We start from the raw sequence: 14,263 nt of genomic DNA, 5'->3' as shown, positions 1-14,263 counted from the left end.
AAAAAATCCTTTTCTGGATATAAAAAACAGACAAATGATTTCAGTTTGTCTAGCAAGTTCAGTACACATGGGCTGGCCAGGTATTACTAACATACAAGCCCAGGTGAGTTGGTTGATAACTTACATTAAACTTCATGTTAAAAATAATTGCTTTACTCAGGTTTTAATTCAGTTTTACTTCTAACAGGTGATATGATGCATAGAATTTCTAATGATATATTATTGAATAGCTTGGTAGTTTTTTATAACACATAGCTTTAGGTAATACTGAATATTTTCTGGAGAAAACTTTTTAAACCATTCCTTTGTAGATTTGATTCTGGGGCAAAATTATAACCTCAGGGAATGTCCTCAAGAATCACGATCAAGTCTCCAAAGAGGACACCTCAGTTTCTTATCAATTGTGTCTTTCATGATCTGTTTAACTTTCTCATTTCTTATAGTATAGATGAAGGGATTTAGGAAGGGGGTTACAATGATGTTTAACACTGCCACCATTTTATTTAGGCCTATTGAGTTATTGTGGGGTATCACATACATGAAAATGCTACTTCCACAGCTCAATATAACAACAGTGAGATGGGAGGCACAGGTGGAGAAGGCCTTCTGGCTCCTCCCAGTGGATGGCATACGCAGGATTGTGGAGATGATACTCATATAGGAAAACAGAGTAATAAACAAAGAACTTAACAATGTAAATGAGGCAAGGATAAAAATGACCATTTTAAGGGTTTGGGTATCAGAACAAGCCATCTCCATCATAGGCGCCGTTTCACAGAAGAAATGATCCATGATATTATGACCACAGAATGATAGCTGCATGAAAAAAATGGCAGGAAATGTAATCAGCAGGAAAGAGCCTCCCCAACAGATGAGGATAAGCCGTAGGCAAACTCTACCGCTCATGATGGTCTCATAGTGCAGTGGACGGCAGATCGCCAGATAGCGATCATAGGACATGACTGCCAGGAGAATAAACTCTGCTGTTCCTATGAAGAAATAAAAATAAAGTTGTGTAAAACAAGCAGCAATGGAAATGGATTTCGTCTCTGACAAGGTGTCTAGGAGCATCCTGGGGACAATGCAGGTGGTGAGCCAGATCTCCATGAAAGACAGGTTGCTGAGGAAGAAGTACATGGGTGTGTGAAGGTGGGAATCAATGTATACCAAGGCGATGATCAGACTGTTCCCAGTCAGGGTTAATAAGTAGATCAGGAGGAGAGCCATGAAGGACAGCATCCGAAGTCCAGAATTGACCGTAAACCCAAATCCCTGCAAAATGAACTCTGTCACCCTGCTTTTATTTCCAAGTCCCAGGTCTGAGATAATTTCCATCTGCAGAAACAAATGCAAAAATAAAGATCAATACAAATCAGAGAGCTGCACAGAAAAGTAAAAATAAATGTCTTTGATCAATGTCACAAAATATGTTCATGTTTCACCTCTATTTATTTCAGTATTGTTGCCAGTGCTAGTGTGACAGTTTTGGCCAGATTTTGCACATTATAAAAGTATTTTTCTTAGTCTGTTCCTTTCTCTTTATGGTTCTGCAAAGCCTTGTTCTAAGATATTGTATTTCTTATAATTTTACAATAAATAAAAACAACTATGTTTTCAACTTTTGATTAAGCCACGCCTCATGTAATATTTTGTTACTACTTTACCGGATTTCAAATTTCAAACTCAGTGGCTTAGTCTACATGTTTCCAAGTGATAGGACTTATTTTTATACCATGATACTGTAAGTGCTAAGTCTTCAGCCACATGAGAAGACGTCTGTATCAAATTTTAAAGTCCCACAACAGTTTGTACTTGTAGCATGCATTCATTTAACTGGGAAGAAAAAGGGATGGTGATAGGAACATTCCGTTGGATGCATAAGTAGGTGCACAGTCGCTATTTTGTATAAGCACAAACATTACTGAATTTGTCTAAACATTTTTACACCTGCTCATTGACTCATACAATTGAAACTGGACTTGGTTTTGTCTGCATTTTTTGGCCAGAAGCACTGTGTACACTGGTGGGGGGGATCATGGAGAAGTGCTGCAGGGCTAGATGAACTCGTGAAGGTCTAGGTGAACTGCTGGAGGCATTGGTGAATGTGATTCCGAATACTCGTGCACCTAATCATTTTCAGGTTGGTGTAGCTCTTCTGCTGTTATACTTTGCCCTCCATGATTTGTTTTAATGTTTGAATATTTATTTTATGTATGTTCTATTGTAAGCCGCTGAGAGCACTGGATTGGAGGAAAATAAATTCAGAAAATGAAATAAAAAAAATACCTGCCTTCAAATTTAATTTTAGATTATTACATGTGATTTGTTACAATTATTTAGCACGTAAAATATATTATGTGTATTTTTACAAAATCAACAGAAAAAGTATGCATGTTTCTGCTTTACAAATATACACTTGAATTGTAACATATGCATGTTTGTAAAGGGAGAAAGTGCCACACAGTTTATAAAATACTATCACAAATCTCCACAATCCTATTTTCACGTACAAAAAATGGGCCATGGAAATAATTGAAAATGGGCTCCATATATATATATTGGTAAAAGAGACACAACAGCCCTACCATTCTGGCCACCCAGATAATCTACACAAGGCACAGCCATTTTGCAGCTGTGTATACATAGATTATTCAATTCCTCAGCAACATCTGCTTCTTCCTCATCCTCCAGCCATTCCTCTCTACTCCCATCCAGCCATTTAACTTCACAGAGGACCCAGATCAAAACTGGACTTGCTTATCAAAAAGGGACTATCTCTGTTTTCTATTCCTACAAAAACTCCAATTAATTTAACAGCCCACTAATATCATGGGAGTAATTTGCTGGTGTGGTGATTAGTACCCTCAATCAATAAGCCTTGATGCTATTGATGAAACTAAAACATGGCTATCCACTTAAACAGCAGGGGGAAAGGGGAATTGGATTCAGACAACAACCAATGAGGTTCCTAACTTTTGTGGTCTGGGGAAGTAATAAGTATGGGAGTAACCTGCATGGAGCAGCAGTTACTATCCTTAACAGAAAGCATGGGGTTATAACCTTAACCAATAAGCCTTGATGCGTTTGACACAACTGCAATATCGCTCTCCACTTTGACAGCTGTGGTGATGATATGGATGGAAAAGGAATTGGATTCAGATGACCACTAAGACGGGCCATGACGTTTATGGTCTGGGGTACTGATGTGCAGACGTAAAAAGAAAAACCACAGAATTGCTTCTAAGGCCAGGTCCGCAAGCAAAGCACATCAAGCAACAATGTCTGAATTTTCAAGAAGGCTCATCACCCAGTAAAAATGTTGCTAGCAGTAAATTTTTTTATGGGTTATCATAAGGCTTGGGGATAACTGTGCGGAGTGGAAATTACTACCCTTAAGAGAAACATGGGGGTAACCTGCAAGGAGCAGCAGATTCCCCCATAAGACTCTTGCTGGACAGACTGGATGGATTATTGGTCCTTTTCTGCCATCATTTCTATGTTACTATATTAGTATGTAAGACCATTTAGGACATACCTCTAACCTCTGGTTACAAGTTTGTGCAATTTTGCCAGTGCCTACCAGGTTTGTGAGGATTTCTCAGGCTTAAAATTTCAAAGTAAATGAGAAAACCACCCAACAATTCTATTTGAATGAGGAGTAGTGAAACATCATCCCAAACGTTACTGCTCCATTCCAAAAGCTTCTTCAGAATAAAGAAATACCAGGTAGCTGAGATGGTTTATTAGTTGCCTAATCAAGCCAAAAAAAACAACAAAATAACTTCAGTTGAATGAAAATAGAAGCAGTTGGTGCTGGGGTTTTCTTTGTTAGTTATGGTGGGAGGTTTTTTTGTGATGATTTGCTGTTTTCTATTTTGAAATCAAAGTAAAAAAAAAAGGTTTTGTAACATACCTTTGCCATTGGATTAGATTTATTGAGGTCCAGGCTACAAATGTTAGCTCCAGTGTTGACCCCAGGATTGTAAGGATACATTGAAGATCGTGATATTATTTATTGAATCAATCAAAATACTTTAAATTCTGAAGACAAAGAAATACCTACAGTATCTGAATATAATGTGTTTTGACATGTTGAAAGTGGAATATAGATCAAATAAACAAAAAAAATAAAACTTAAAAAAAAATTACAAATAGATATTTTATCTTCAGATTTCTTATTTTGCATCCCTATTACATTCTTCTCTTTGTTCTGTTTCTTCCATTTCAAATCAAAATAATTAGGAAGATATGTAAACACCTGGCATGCATTTATGGCATCTCTGCATTAATCTGATGAGTATCGACAGTGTTAAATACAATCAGACCTTGAGAGGGTATAATGTCAGGTGCCTCGGTGTCACCAACCCTTACCCTGAAGATATCCATTCAGTCAGTACGGGACAGAAACCTTGTGTGGTGATGCAGTAAAGCCCAGGAAAGAATACAGACCAAAGTGATGATTTCAGTGTTAGTAAATAATCATATGCCTGTTACCATTCTAACTGGATGACTGGAAGTTTCTTTTCCCATGCATCTGGTCCATACTGTGTCTTCTGTATGACTTTAACAGTCTCTAATGTGTACTTGTCCTATTCTCTTGATCTATATACAACCCTGCAAAACGAGGTCACACCTTTCATCCCTCTATTTATATCATAGGCACTATGAGAAGCACCTGCCTCTTTATTACGTCCAGTATAGTGTCTATAGGGTATAATTAAATGCGAGATGGATGATTTGCAATAAAAACAACCAGCTTATTCTACTGGGAATAAATTAATTGCAGTGGGTTTATTCGTCTCAGAACTAAAACCCACTGGGTGTAATATTCATTACGCCGATTAAGGGACACGTTTTCTGGTGAAAGTTAGCTGGATAGTTTGTTCCTTATAGTCAGCAGGATAACTGCCTCATTGGTTATACTTGCTTAAAGTTATCTAGCTACCTAACCGGCTGTGTTTGAATATAACTGGGTAGGTTGTTAAGTTATCCAGCCTTGTATGGGCTGATAATTTCTTCTTAACCTGATCTCTTCATCCAAAAAAAAAAAAAGTAAAGGGCCTACCCTCACTTTCTCTAAATTTAATATTCTGCTCTATCAGGCCATGCATCCCCCACCCCAAAAACTCCCAAAATAAGACAGACGTGATGTGGGTTTCTAGATGGGCCTGGTCCCCACACTCCTTCTTGGTTTCTTTATTGATTTAAGTGGGTTGCCTGGAGACCCTTCTAGCCAAGCATCTACAGTTTCAAAACACTGGAAACCCATCTCCCCCAATGTAAAACTAATCCTGGTCAGGAATGGGCTATGAACTTACCAACTTCTGGCACTTCACCACTGCATCTATCAGCAGCAGCACTGGAAGTATAACCAATAGTTTATGCTTCCAGTGCCAGAAGCATAAACTACCCACAGCAGATGTGTTGTTGACAGTGCAGATAGGGATGTGCGGAAGGAAAAAAATCATTTAATTTCGTTTTTTGTTTCGCCGGGACCCAAATTCGTTTCATTCGTTTCATAGGGGAAAAAAACCAATTCGTTCATTAGTTACATTTCTTTTTTGGTTGCCATTAAAGTCAATGGGGGAAGTATTTGCAGCTTATTTTTGGCTGCAGAACTGGGGTTTTCTTATCAATTCTGATGAAACTTCTGGGGAGCAAACATCAGAACAAGAAAAGAGCTCCAAGGTACTTAGAGTGTGGCAAAGTGGCACCTTGGTGGCATGAATAGCCTAAGGCACTTTCTCTGATCCAAGTTATATTACTCCCTTGTTTTATTGTAACTGCATTCCTTAGCCTTCTCTTGTTTAACGTTTTTTACTACTATTACTATTATTTTATTATTATTATTACTTAGATCAATGTTATTTATTGCCTTTTGTTCCCTATCTACTTGTTAATTGTAAACCGACATGATGCGATTTTTATCGCGAATGCCGGTATAGAAAAACTTAAATAAATAAATAAAATAAATAAAGGGGCAATGGGGTACCAGGAGTGGCAAGAGTGCATTAACAGAGGTGCAAAACAGCAGCGAGAGTGTCAAAAACACACCACAGCTTCAAAAGAGAGCACCCATAACAGTTGCATGAACCCTTGAAGGCAGCACGACAGGCAAAGTGGCAAGACAAGTGGCATCAACATCCTTAAAGCTCATTGAAGGGGGAACATAGCAAGCAGAAAGAGTGTCAGAAAAACCACAAGGCGCCAATAAAAGCAGAAATCAGCAGAAAGACTAGCACCAACACACTGAGGAACTATGATAGTGGCAAGAACACCACAAGACCTTGCCTCGATGCACCTGCCGTGAGCGCTGGGCGTGAGAGAGGGAGTCCGCTGTCCTCACATTTCCGAGGCACCAGGACGAACCCACACTGGTGACTGCCACGTGCCTCCGAAGTGTGGCACGTTTGACCGGCGGGCCTGCCTCCTCCTTTTATCATTCTGCCAGGGAGCCGGGAGCCGAGGGAACGCTGGCTTCCACGAAAGAGAGAAAGAGGGCGGGTGGGTTGCCCAGCATCCTGGACGGATCGACATTCCCGTGGCAGGGAAATCGGCTAGGCAGGCGCTGCCTTCCTCCCTGCCCTGAAGCATGGTACGCGGAGCCGTCTGGCAGAGCACCCCTCCCTCCGCGAGTTCCAGGTACCTAGCGCCTTTCCCCGCGCCCGCTCTATGACGCAATCTATGACTCACAGGAAAAGGCTGGTTGTTGCTATGGATACTCCCACATGGCCTTCTCCTATTTCAAATGGCCGCTAAGAAAGCACTGCGAACCAAAAGAATGAAACTAATATGATATGTTTCATTCGTGGGGATCGCCATGTGTTTCGCGAACCCATGAATCAAATGAAAAGGAACCGATTCGTTGTGGATTGCACATTCATTGAAAATTAATGCCCATCCCTACTGATCACTAATTATGATTGCATGCTATTTAAATTAGTGGGTACTATTTAATTTTTATGCTCACACTTTCAAGTTAGTGCACACTATTGAATTAGGGGCGGATTTTAAAAGCCCTGCTCGCGTAAATCCGCCCGGATTTATGTGAGCAGGGCCTTGTGCGCCGGTGCTCCGGCGCGCGCAGAGCCCGGGACTCACGTAAGTCCCGGGGTTTTTCGAGGGGGGCATGTCGGGGGCGGGCCCGGGGGCGTGGTTTCGGCCTGGGGCGGTCCAGGGGCGTGGCCGTGCCCTCCGGAACTGCCCCCAGGTCGCGTCTCAGCGCGCTAGCGGCCCGCTGGCACGCGGGGATTTACTTCTCCCTCCGGGAAGCGTAAATCCCCGGACAAAGGTAGGGGGGTGTTTAGATAGGGGCCGGGGGGGGTGGGTTAGATAGAGGAAGGGAGGGGAAGGTGAGGGGAGGGCGAAAGCGAGTTCCCTCCGAGGCTGCTCCGATTTCGGAGCGGCCTTGGAGGGAACGGAGGCAGGCTGCGCGGCTCGGCGCGTGCCGGCTACACGAAATCGGCAGCCTTGCGCGCGCCGATCCAGGATTTTAGCAGATACGCGGGGCTACGCGCATATCTACTAAAATCCAGCGTACTTTTGTTGGCGCCTGGTGCGCCAACAAAAGTACGCGAAGGCGAGCTTTTTTAAAATCTACCCCTTAATGCACACTAAAAATGAGGTGTGAAGATGAAAAGCACAGTCTGAGACTTTTCCCATGCCCTGTATTCCTCAACCTGGTGCTTCTTTCAGGGTTGCTTGTTCGCTCATGTAGGAACCCCTTCCATCTTTTCCTAATTTTCCTGAAGGTGACAATGTACCACATAAGGCTAAATACAATCCTCCCTTCCTCATTCACTATTCCCTGACCCCACCTGCATCTAGGTAAAACATTTAGGGTAACATATATGTACCCCCACCAAAAAGGGCTATTTACCCTAGAATGCACAATCATGTAAATTTAACTCTTGATTGAAGGACACCTATCTTATGCTGAACAACGTTCCATAGTTCTTGGGTCTATTGTCTATGATATTTAGCTGTTACCTTGTAAAGATATTTCTTCCTGCTGCGTGCACCTAGAGCTGAGGAGAGCATTGCCTGTCAGCTCACAAATGTCAGCAACTTTAAAACGAGCGTGCTGGCACATGCTTAGGAGCGTAAGCGTGCACGAGTGCACATAGGTGGGCAATCAGGCATCGAGAATTAATATACACCCATCTCGCTTAGGTGTGCTTCTAATTCTAAGAGCCAACTGGAGCCCTGGAAAACCCATGTCCTGCCCATGCCCTGCCCCAATTGTACCACATTTCTGCTTGCGTGTAGCCCATTTACATTCACTTATGGGCCGTTTTGTGTGAGGAACACTTATCTGTCTATCTATTTATTTATTTATTTAAAAGCATTTATATACCATTTTTTAAAATTCTTTATTTATGAATTTTAATGGATAACACAATTTAAAAATCCAGTTTTACATATATTCAACATTACATTGAATATTCTTTAGGGGTCAGGGTTACATCAAAAACTCAATCATCATAATGATTCATAACCAATTTAAATTCTTTCCCTGAATTCCTGTTACAAAACAAAATTGGGGAGGTTAGTAGAGCAAAAATAACATAATTATATTACCATAACCTACAGAAATAGCAGAATAAACAATTCCTTTATTTAACCAATTTACCTGGAATTTAAGCTGGAATTAAGTGTTACTTCCCTCTTTCTGTTTCCTACGTTCTTCCAAAAACGTTTCTAGATGTTCAGGATCATAATAAACGTACCTCTTCCCTTCTATGGGCCGGATTTTAAAAGTCCTGGGCGAATAAATCCGATAGGATTTACGTGCGCAGGGCACTCGTGCGCTGTTGCGCCTATTTTGCATAGGGCGCTGGCGTGCACAAGTCCTGGGGCTTCGTAAAAGGGGTGGGGAGGGGCGTGTCAAGGGCGGGTCAGGGGGCGGTTTGGGGTGGGTCTGGGGGCGTGGTGCCAGCCCGGGGGTGTGGCCGAGGCCTCCGGACCAGCCCCCAGGTCGGGTGATGGCGCGCCAGCAGCCCGCTAGCGCGCGCAGATTTACACCTGCTTTTGGCAGGCGGAAATCTGCCAACAAAGGTAGGGGGGTTTAGATAGGGATGGGGGGGGGGGTGGGTTAGGTAGAGGAAGGGAGGGGAAGGTGAGGGGAGGCGGAAGGAAAGTTCCCTCCGAGGCTGCTCCGATTTCAGAACGGCCTCAGAGGGAACAGGCAGCGCGCGCCGGGCTCGGCGCGCGCAGGTTGCACAAATATGCACTCCCTTGTGCGCGCCGACCCCAGATTTTATAAGATACACGTGGCTACGCACGTATCTTATAAAATCCAGCATACTTTTGTTCGCACGCGCGTAAATTTATAAAATCTACCGCAATGCGCATAACACACTTACATGGAAATCTTATAATTATTTGAATACCATATGTTCTTGCTAAGTTAGCTAAATTTATAAACTTTTTCCTTCTCTGCTTTGTTTCTTTAGACATATCAGGGTAAACCCATATTTTCTGTCCCAAGTAGAGAGAGGATCTTTTTATCATAAACAAATTTAACACTTTATCTCTATCCGAAGACTGAGCAAATTTTACTAGAAGAGTTCCTCTCTTCTCTACTTGGGAACTGTATGACGTCTCAATTAATTCAGTTACATTTAATGATGTTTCTTGTATTTCCAGGGGAGATGTTTTACCTTGGTCTTTATTTATAAAATAAACATTTATAACCACTGGGAGATTTTCAGGTGAAAATTGTAATACTTCTAAGAAGTAATTTTTCAATTGTTCTTTTAATGATATCATTACATTTTGGAAAATTTACCATTCTTAGATTAGAATATCTAAGCGAATTTTCCAAAGATTCAACTTTTTTCGAAACTAATAGTTCCCCCTGAAAAATAGAGGTTTGCACTTTCTTAATAGTTGTTATATCCTCTTCCATTTTCTTTAAAGTCACCCCATAATTTGTAACCATAGGATTTAAGTTTATCAAAACATCTTGCATTTTTTTAATATTCACATTTAGTTTCACTATATTATTTTGCAATAATGTTATTGCTTGCCATAACATTTCCATTGTTACATTAGTTTTTTTAACACCTTTATCAGTCATGGGCATAATTAAAGGAGGCATGGAACTATTCAGTTTTTGGCTAACTGACGGTCCTATAGGGGGTAGCACACTTCCTCCCGGTGTTTCCAAACTTCCATCAGAGCTAATCACAATCTCTCCGATTGAAGACATCTTCCGAGCCAGGGGAGGGTCTTCCCTTCTTCCCCTTTCAAGCAAATCTTTAATGTCACTGCCCTCCTCAATCAGGCTAGATTGATAAATCGAAGTTCGATTTTCTGCCATGCCTGGCACAGTGACAATAGAAGAGCTTGCTGGAGGTGCAGGTGTTATTGGGGCCCCGGGACTAAGAGTCACATCTCCCAACAGAAAAGAAGCTTGCTCACCTTCCACAACTGTAACGGGATTCTCTGGGGTCAATGTCTGCGTTGTCAAATAGAAAGTTATCAGCATTGTTTGTCTAGTGTTTAGCCTGGTAGGGGTTGAGGCTTCCTGTCTGACTTTGCCCTTCCGCTTAGTATGTGGCATGAGGAAAATATCAAAGATACTATAAGAAAGTGATTTACCAAAACAAGCTGCAGCTTCCAATCGATTTCTTTAAGAACTTACAAAGAAGAATGTGAGGGAGTTCAAGTTAAGAGGAGGTGGCAGCCTTCGCCGGCCTATGCTGGACCAAGCCGCGTACCCCTTACGGAGCACGCGGCTTAGGCAGCGCGCCGCGACAGCGGGGCACTCTCTATACTGTGATCTTATAGGGCAGACACTCTCCTCACGACACTCATGTCACTCGGTTCCGCCCCTTCAACTCCACGGGTCCGCTAGGTCTCTTGAGCAACTCCAGGGTTTCAAGTGGAGATATTCCGGAGAAAAAGTTCTCAGCCAGTGCAGGTACACTCGTTGCCCCTCATTTCTCCTTCCGTGGGCTCCCCCACCGTTTTTAAAAAAAATAAATTTGTTATCAAAACTTTTTCCAAAAATATGAAATAAATAAAATTAAAATATAACTTAAAAGAATAAAATACATAAACTAGTATATAACTTGTAAGTAACAAATTAACAAAAATTTAATAAATGGGGATTGGGCCATGGGTCTCTTTGTGGTCATAGGAAGGGGTGGGCAAGGAAAGGACTGGTAGTTATCTAGGGAAGGATATTCTCAGGAGATAGGGAAGGGAGTGATTGTAACTATAATTGAAAAAAATAGACGGGGGAGAGGAAATACTATAGAGGGGTAGGGGAGGCGGACTGGTGTTGAGTAGTGGAAGATGAGTGGATTGGTGAGATGTTAAATACTTGTTGAAATAAGTATGTTTTTAGAGATTTTTTGAAATGTTGTGGATTTGATAATAGACGAAGAGGATTTGGTAGAGAGTTCCGGAATGAGGGTCCAGCTACAGAGAAAGCCCTCCTTCTGGTGATGTCTAGTCTTGCCTGTCGGGGTGAAGGAATGTCTAATAGATTTTGTGTTAATGATCTTAGGTGCCGAGTGGGTTTATTAATGCGAAGCAGAGCCATGTGGAAGACTAGTTATGTATTAAGGCATGAATGATAGTGAGTATTTTGTATGTTATCCTGTATTTTATGGGTAGCCAATGGAGAGATTGAAGAGTAGGTGTGATGTGATTTCTGAGAGAGACGCCTTTTAAAATTCACCTCTATGGTTGCTTAGATGTTGCTGTGTTAAGCATTTTCCACACATGTGTAAACAACCATGAATGTACTTTGTTCTATGCATTCATTTATAATGTAAACATGTGATGGTCGAAACAAGCATATCTATGATACTTTTATGATATACTTATTGGCTTATATAATACAAATTTCAGGATTTAATTTTTTGGGAGGGGAACATAAGAAATTGCCATGCTGGGTCAGACCAAGGGTCCATCAAGCCCAGCATCCTGTTTCCAACAGAGGCCAAACCAGACCACAAGAACCTGCAATTACCCAAACAGTAAGAAGATCCCATGCTACTGTTGCCATTAATAGCAGTGGCTATTCCCTAAGTAAACTTGATTAATAGCCTTTAATGGACTTCTCCTCCAAGAACTTATCCAAACCTTTTTTGAACCCAGCTACACTAACTGCACTAACCACATCCTCTGGCAACAAATTCTAGAGCTTTATTGTGCATTGAGTGAAAAAGAATTTTCTCCTATTAGTCTTAAATGTGCTACTTGCTAACTTCATGGAATGCCCCCTAGTCCTTCTATTATCCGAAAGTGTAAATAACTGATTCACATCTACTCCTTCAAGACCTCTCATGATCTTAAAGACCTCTATCATATCCCCCCTCAGCCTTCTTTTCTCCAAGCTGAACAGAAGATGAAAATTAATTTGGATTGGTTAACTGATTTCTCAGACCCTGTTAATTCACTCTGTCTTTGATTCTTCTGTTTTTTAAATTAGGTTACTAATGATCTCAGAAAAAAAGATGAACTGGCTCATCCCTTTGGCCCAGCTATGCTGACTCTATAGCTAAGGACGCTTCCCAGCTGCCAGCATCAGAGTAAGACAACCTGACAGATTTCTCCTTCCACAGCAGTCTTTCTTCTCTACCTCCTTTGTACTCCACCAGTTTTGCTGGAAGAAAATTCCCACTTCCTCCTCCCCCCATACACCGAACTTATCCATACCTAACTGAGAAGCTCAGTAATAATCTAAGCAGCCTGCATTACAAGTTTTACCATTGCCAGAACATCTAGGCTCGTAGGTCCCTTGCGCAGTCTGCCAGACAGACCTGGCCACGTGAGCGCCTGCATTTCCACTGGGCCTTCCTCTTATTATAGAACTTGCAGCCTGCAAGACAGACCCAGCTGCTAGTTTGAATCTATCATCTCAGCTTCATTTAAAAAGCTACCATTACTAGCGATACTCTCAGGTGAACTCTCCAGACAGACATTGCTTCTTGTGCTTTAATGGTAATTTTCTATTATTCTTGCTAAATTCTCCAAATAGCTAGAAAATGATATTATAAAATCAACATTTAAAAAATATATTTTCTGGATACAAAAAACAGACAAATGATTTCAGTTTGTCTAGGAAGCTCAGTACACATGGGCTGGCCAGGTATTACTAATATACACACCCAGGTGAGTTGGTTGATAACTTACATTAAACTTCATTTCAAAAAAATGTCTTTACTCAGGTTTTAATCCTGTTTTACTTCTAACAGGTGAAATGATACACTGAGGTAGATCTTAAAACAGTACGCGCGCGTGTACTTTTGTTGGCGCAACTGGCGCCAACAAAAGTACGCCGGATTTTATAAGATACACGTGTAGCCGCGCGTATCTTATAAAATCCGGGGTTGGCGCGCCCGTCCACTCTCCCTCCCCTCGCCCCCCGCCCCACCCCTCGCCCTCTAGGTTTTGACCGAAATCCCCCCTTCTTAATTCACTACCCCTAATATATTATTGTACATAATCTATACTTGCATTTAACTATGTATTTTTGCATTTACCTATTTGTACCGCATAACCTTGGTTTCCCTCATCCTTCTACCCCCCTTCCCCTCCCCCCTCACTAGTTCTTTTATCAGTTTCATTGTAAAGCCCTGTTGGCTACTTTTTTGGTTCCATGGAAACTGATGTGATGTTTTCTTAACGAATGTCGGTATACAAAAAAAACGTTAAATAAATAAATAAATAAATAAATAAAGAAGGCTGCGCAAAATTGGCAGCCTGCGTGCGCCGAGCCGCGCAATCTGCCTCCGTTCCCTCCGAGGCCACTCCGAAATCGGGGCGGCCTCGGAGGGAACTTTCCTTCCACGTCCCCCTCTTCCCCTCCCTTCCCCTCCCTTCCCCTATCTACCCCCCCCCCAGCCCTACCTAAATCCTCCCCCTATGGGGGACTCGGGACCACCACCGCCCGCCCCCGAACCATTGCCACGCCCCCAGACCTTCCCCAGACTGCCGACATGCCCCCTCCCGCCCCTTTTACGAAGCCCCGGGACTTACGTGCGTCTCTGGGCTTTGCGCGCGCCGGCGGCCTATGCAAAATAGGCGTGCGAGGGCCCTGCGAGCGTAAATCTGGCAGGATTTATGTGCACAGGGCTTTTAAAATCTAGCCCATAGAATTTCTAATGATATATCATTGAATAGCTTGGTAGTTTTTCATAACACATGGCTTTAGGTAATACTGAATATTTTCTGGAGTAAACTTTTTAAACCAATCCTTTGTTGATTTGATTCTAGGGCAAAATTATAACCTTAGGCAATGTCC

The 14,263-nt window shown here is 42.1% G+C and overlaps 1 protein-coding gene across 1 annotated transcript; it reads right to left on the bottom strand.

Annotated features, from left to right (window-relative positions):
* Positions 1 to 351: 351 nt before the first annotated feature.
* Positions 352 to 10,492, bottom strand: LOC115077373 (olfactory receptor 6M1-like). The gene is made up of 2 exons (XM_029579668.1): positions 9,791 to 10,492; positions 352 to 1,335 (listed from the first exon to the last, which is right to left on the bottom strand). The coding sequence occupies exons 1-2, from the start codon at positions 10,490 to 10,492 to the stop codon at positions 352 to 354; spliced, it is 1,686 nt and encodes a 561-aa protein (XP_029435528.1).
* Positions 10,493 to 14,263: the final 3,771 nt, after the last annotated feature.

Source organism: Rhinatrema bivittatum, chromosome 16 (genome assembly GCF_901001135.1).
Source record: "Rhinatrema bivittatum chromosome 16, aRhiBiv1.1, whole genome shotgun sequence".
NCBI classification, from domain to species: Eukaryota; Metazoa; Chordata; class Amphibia; order Gymnophiona; family Rhinatrematidae; genus Rhinatrema; species Rhinatrema bivittatum.
This window is presented reverse-complemented; position numbering and strand designations above follow the sequence as displayed.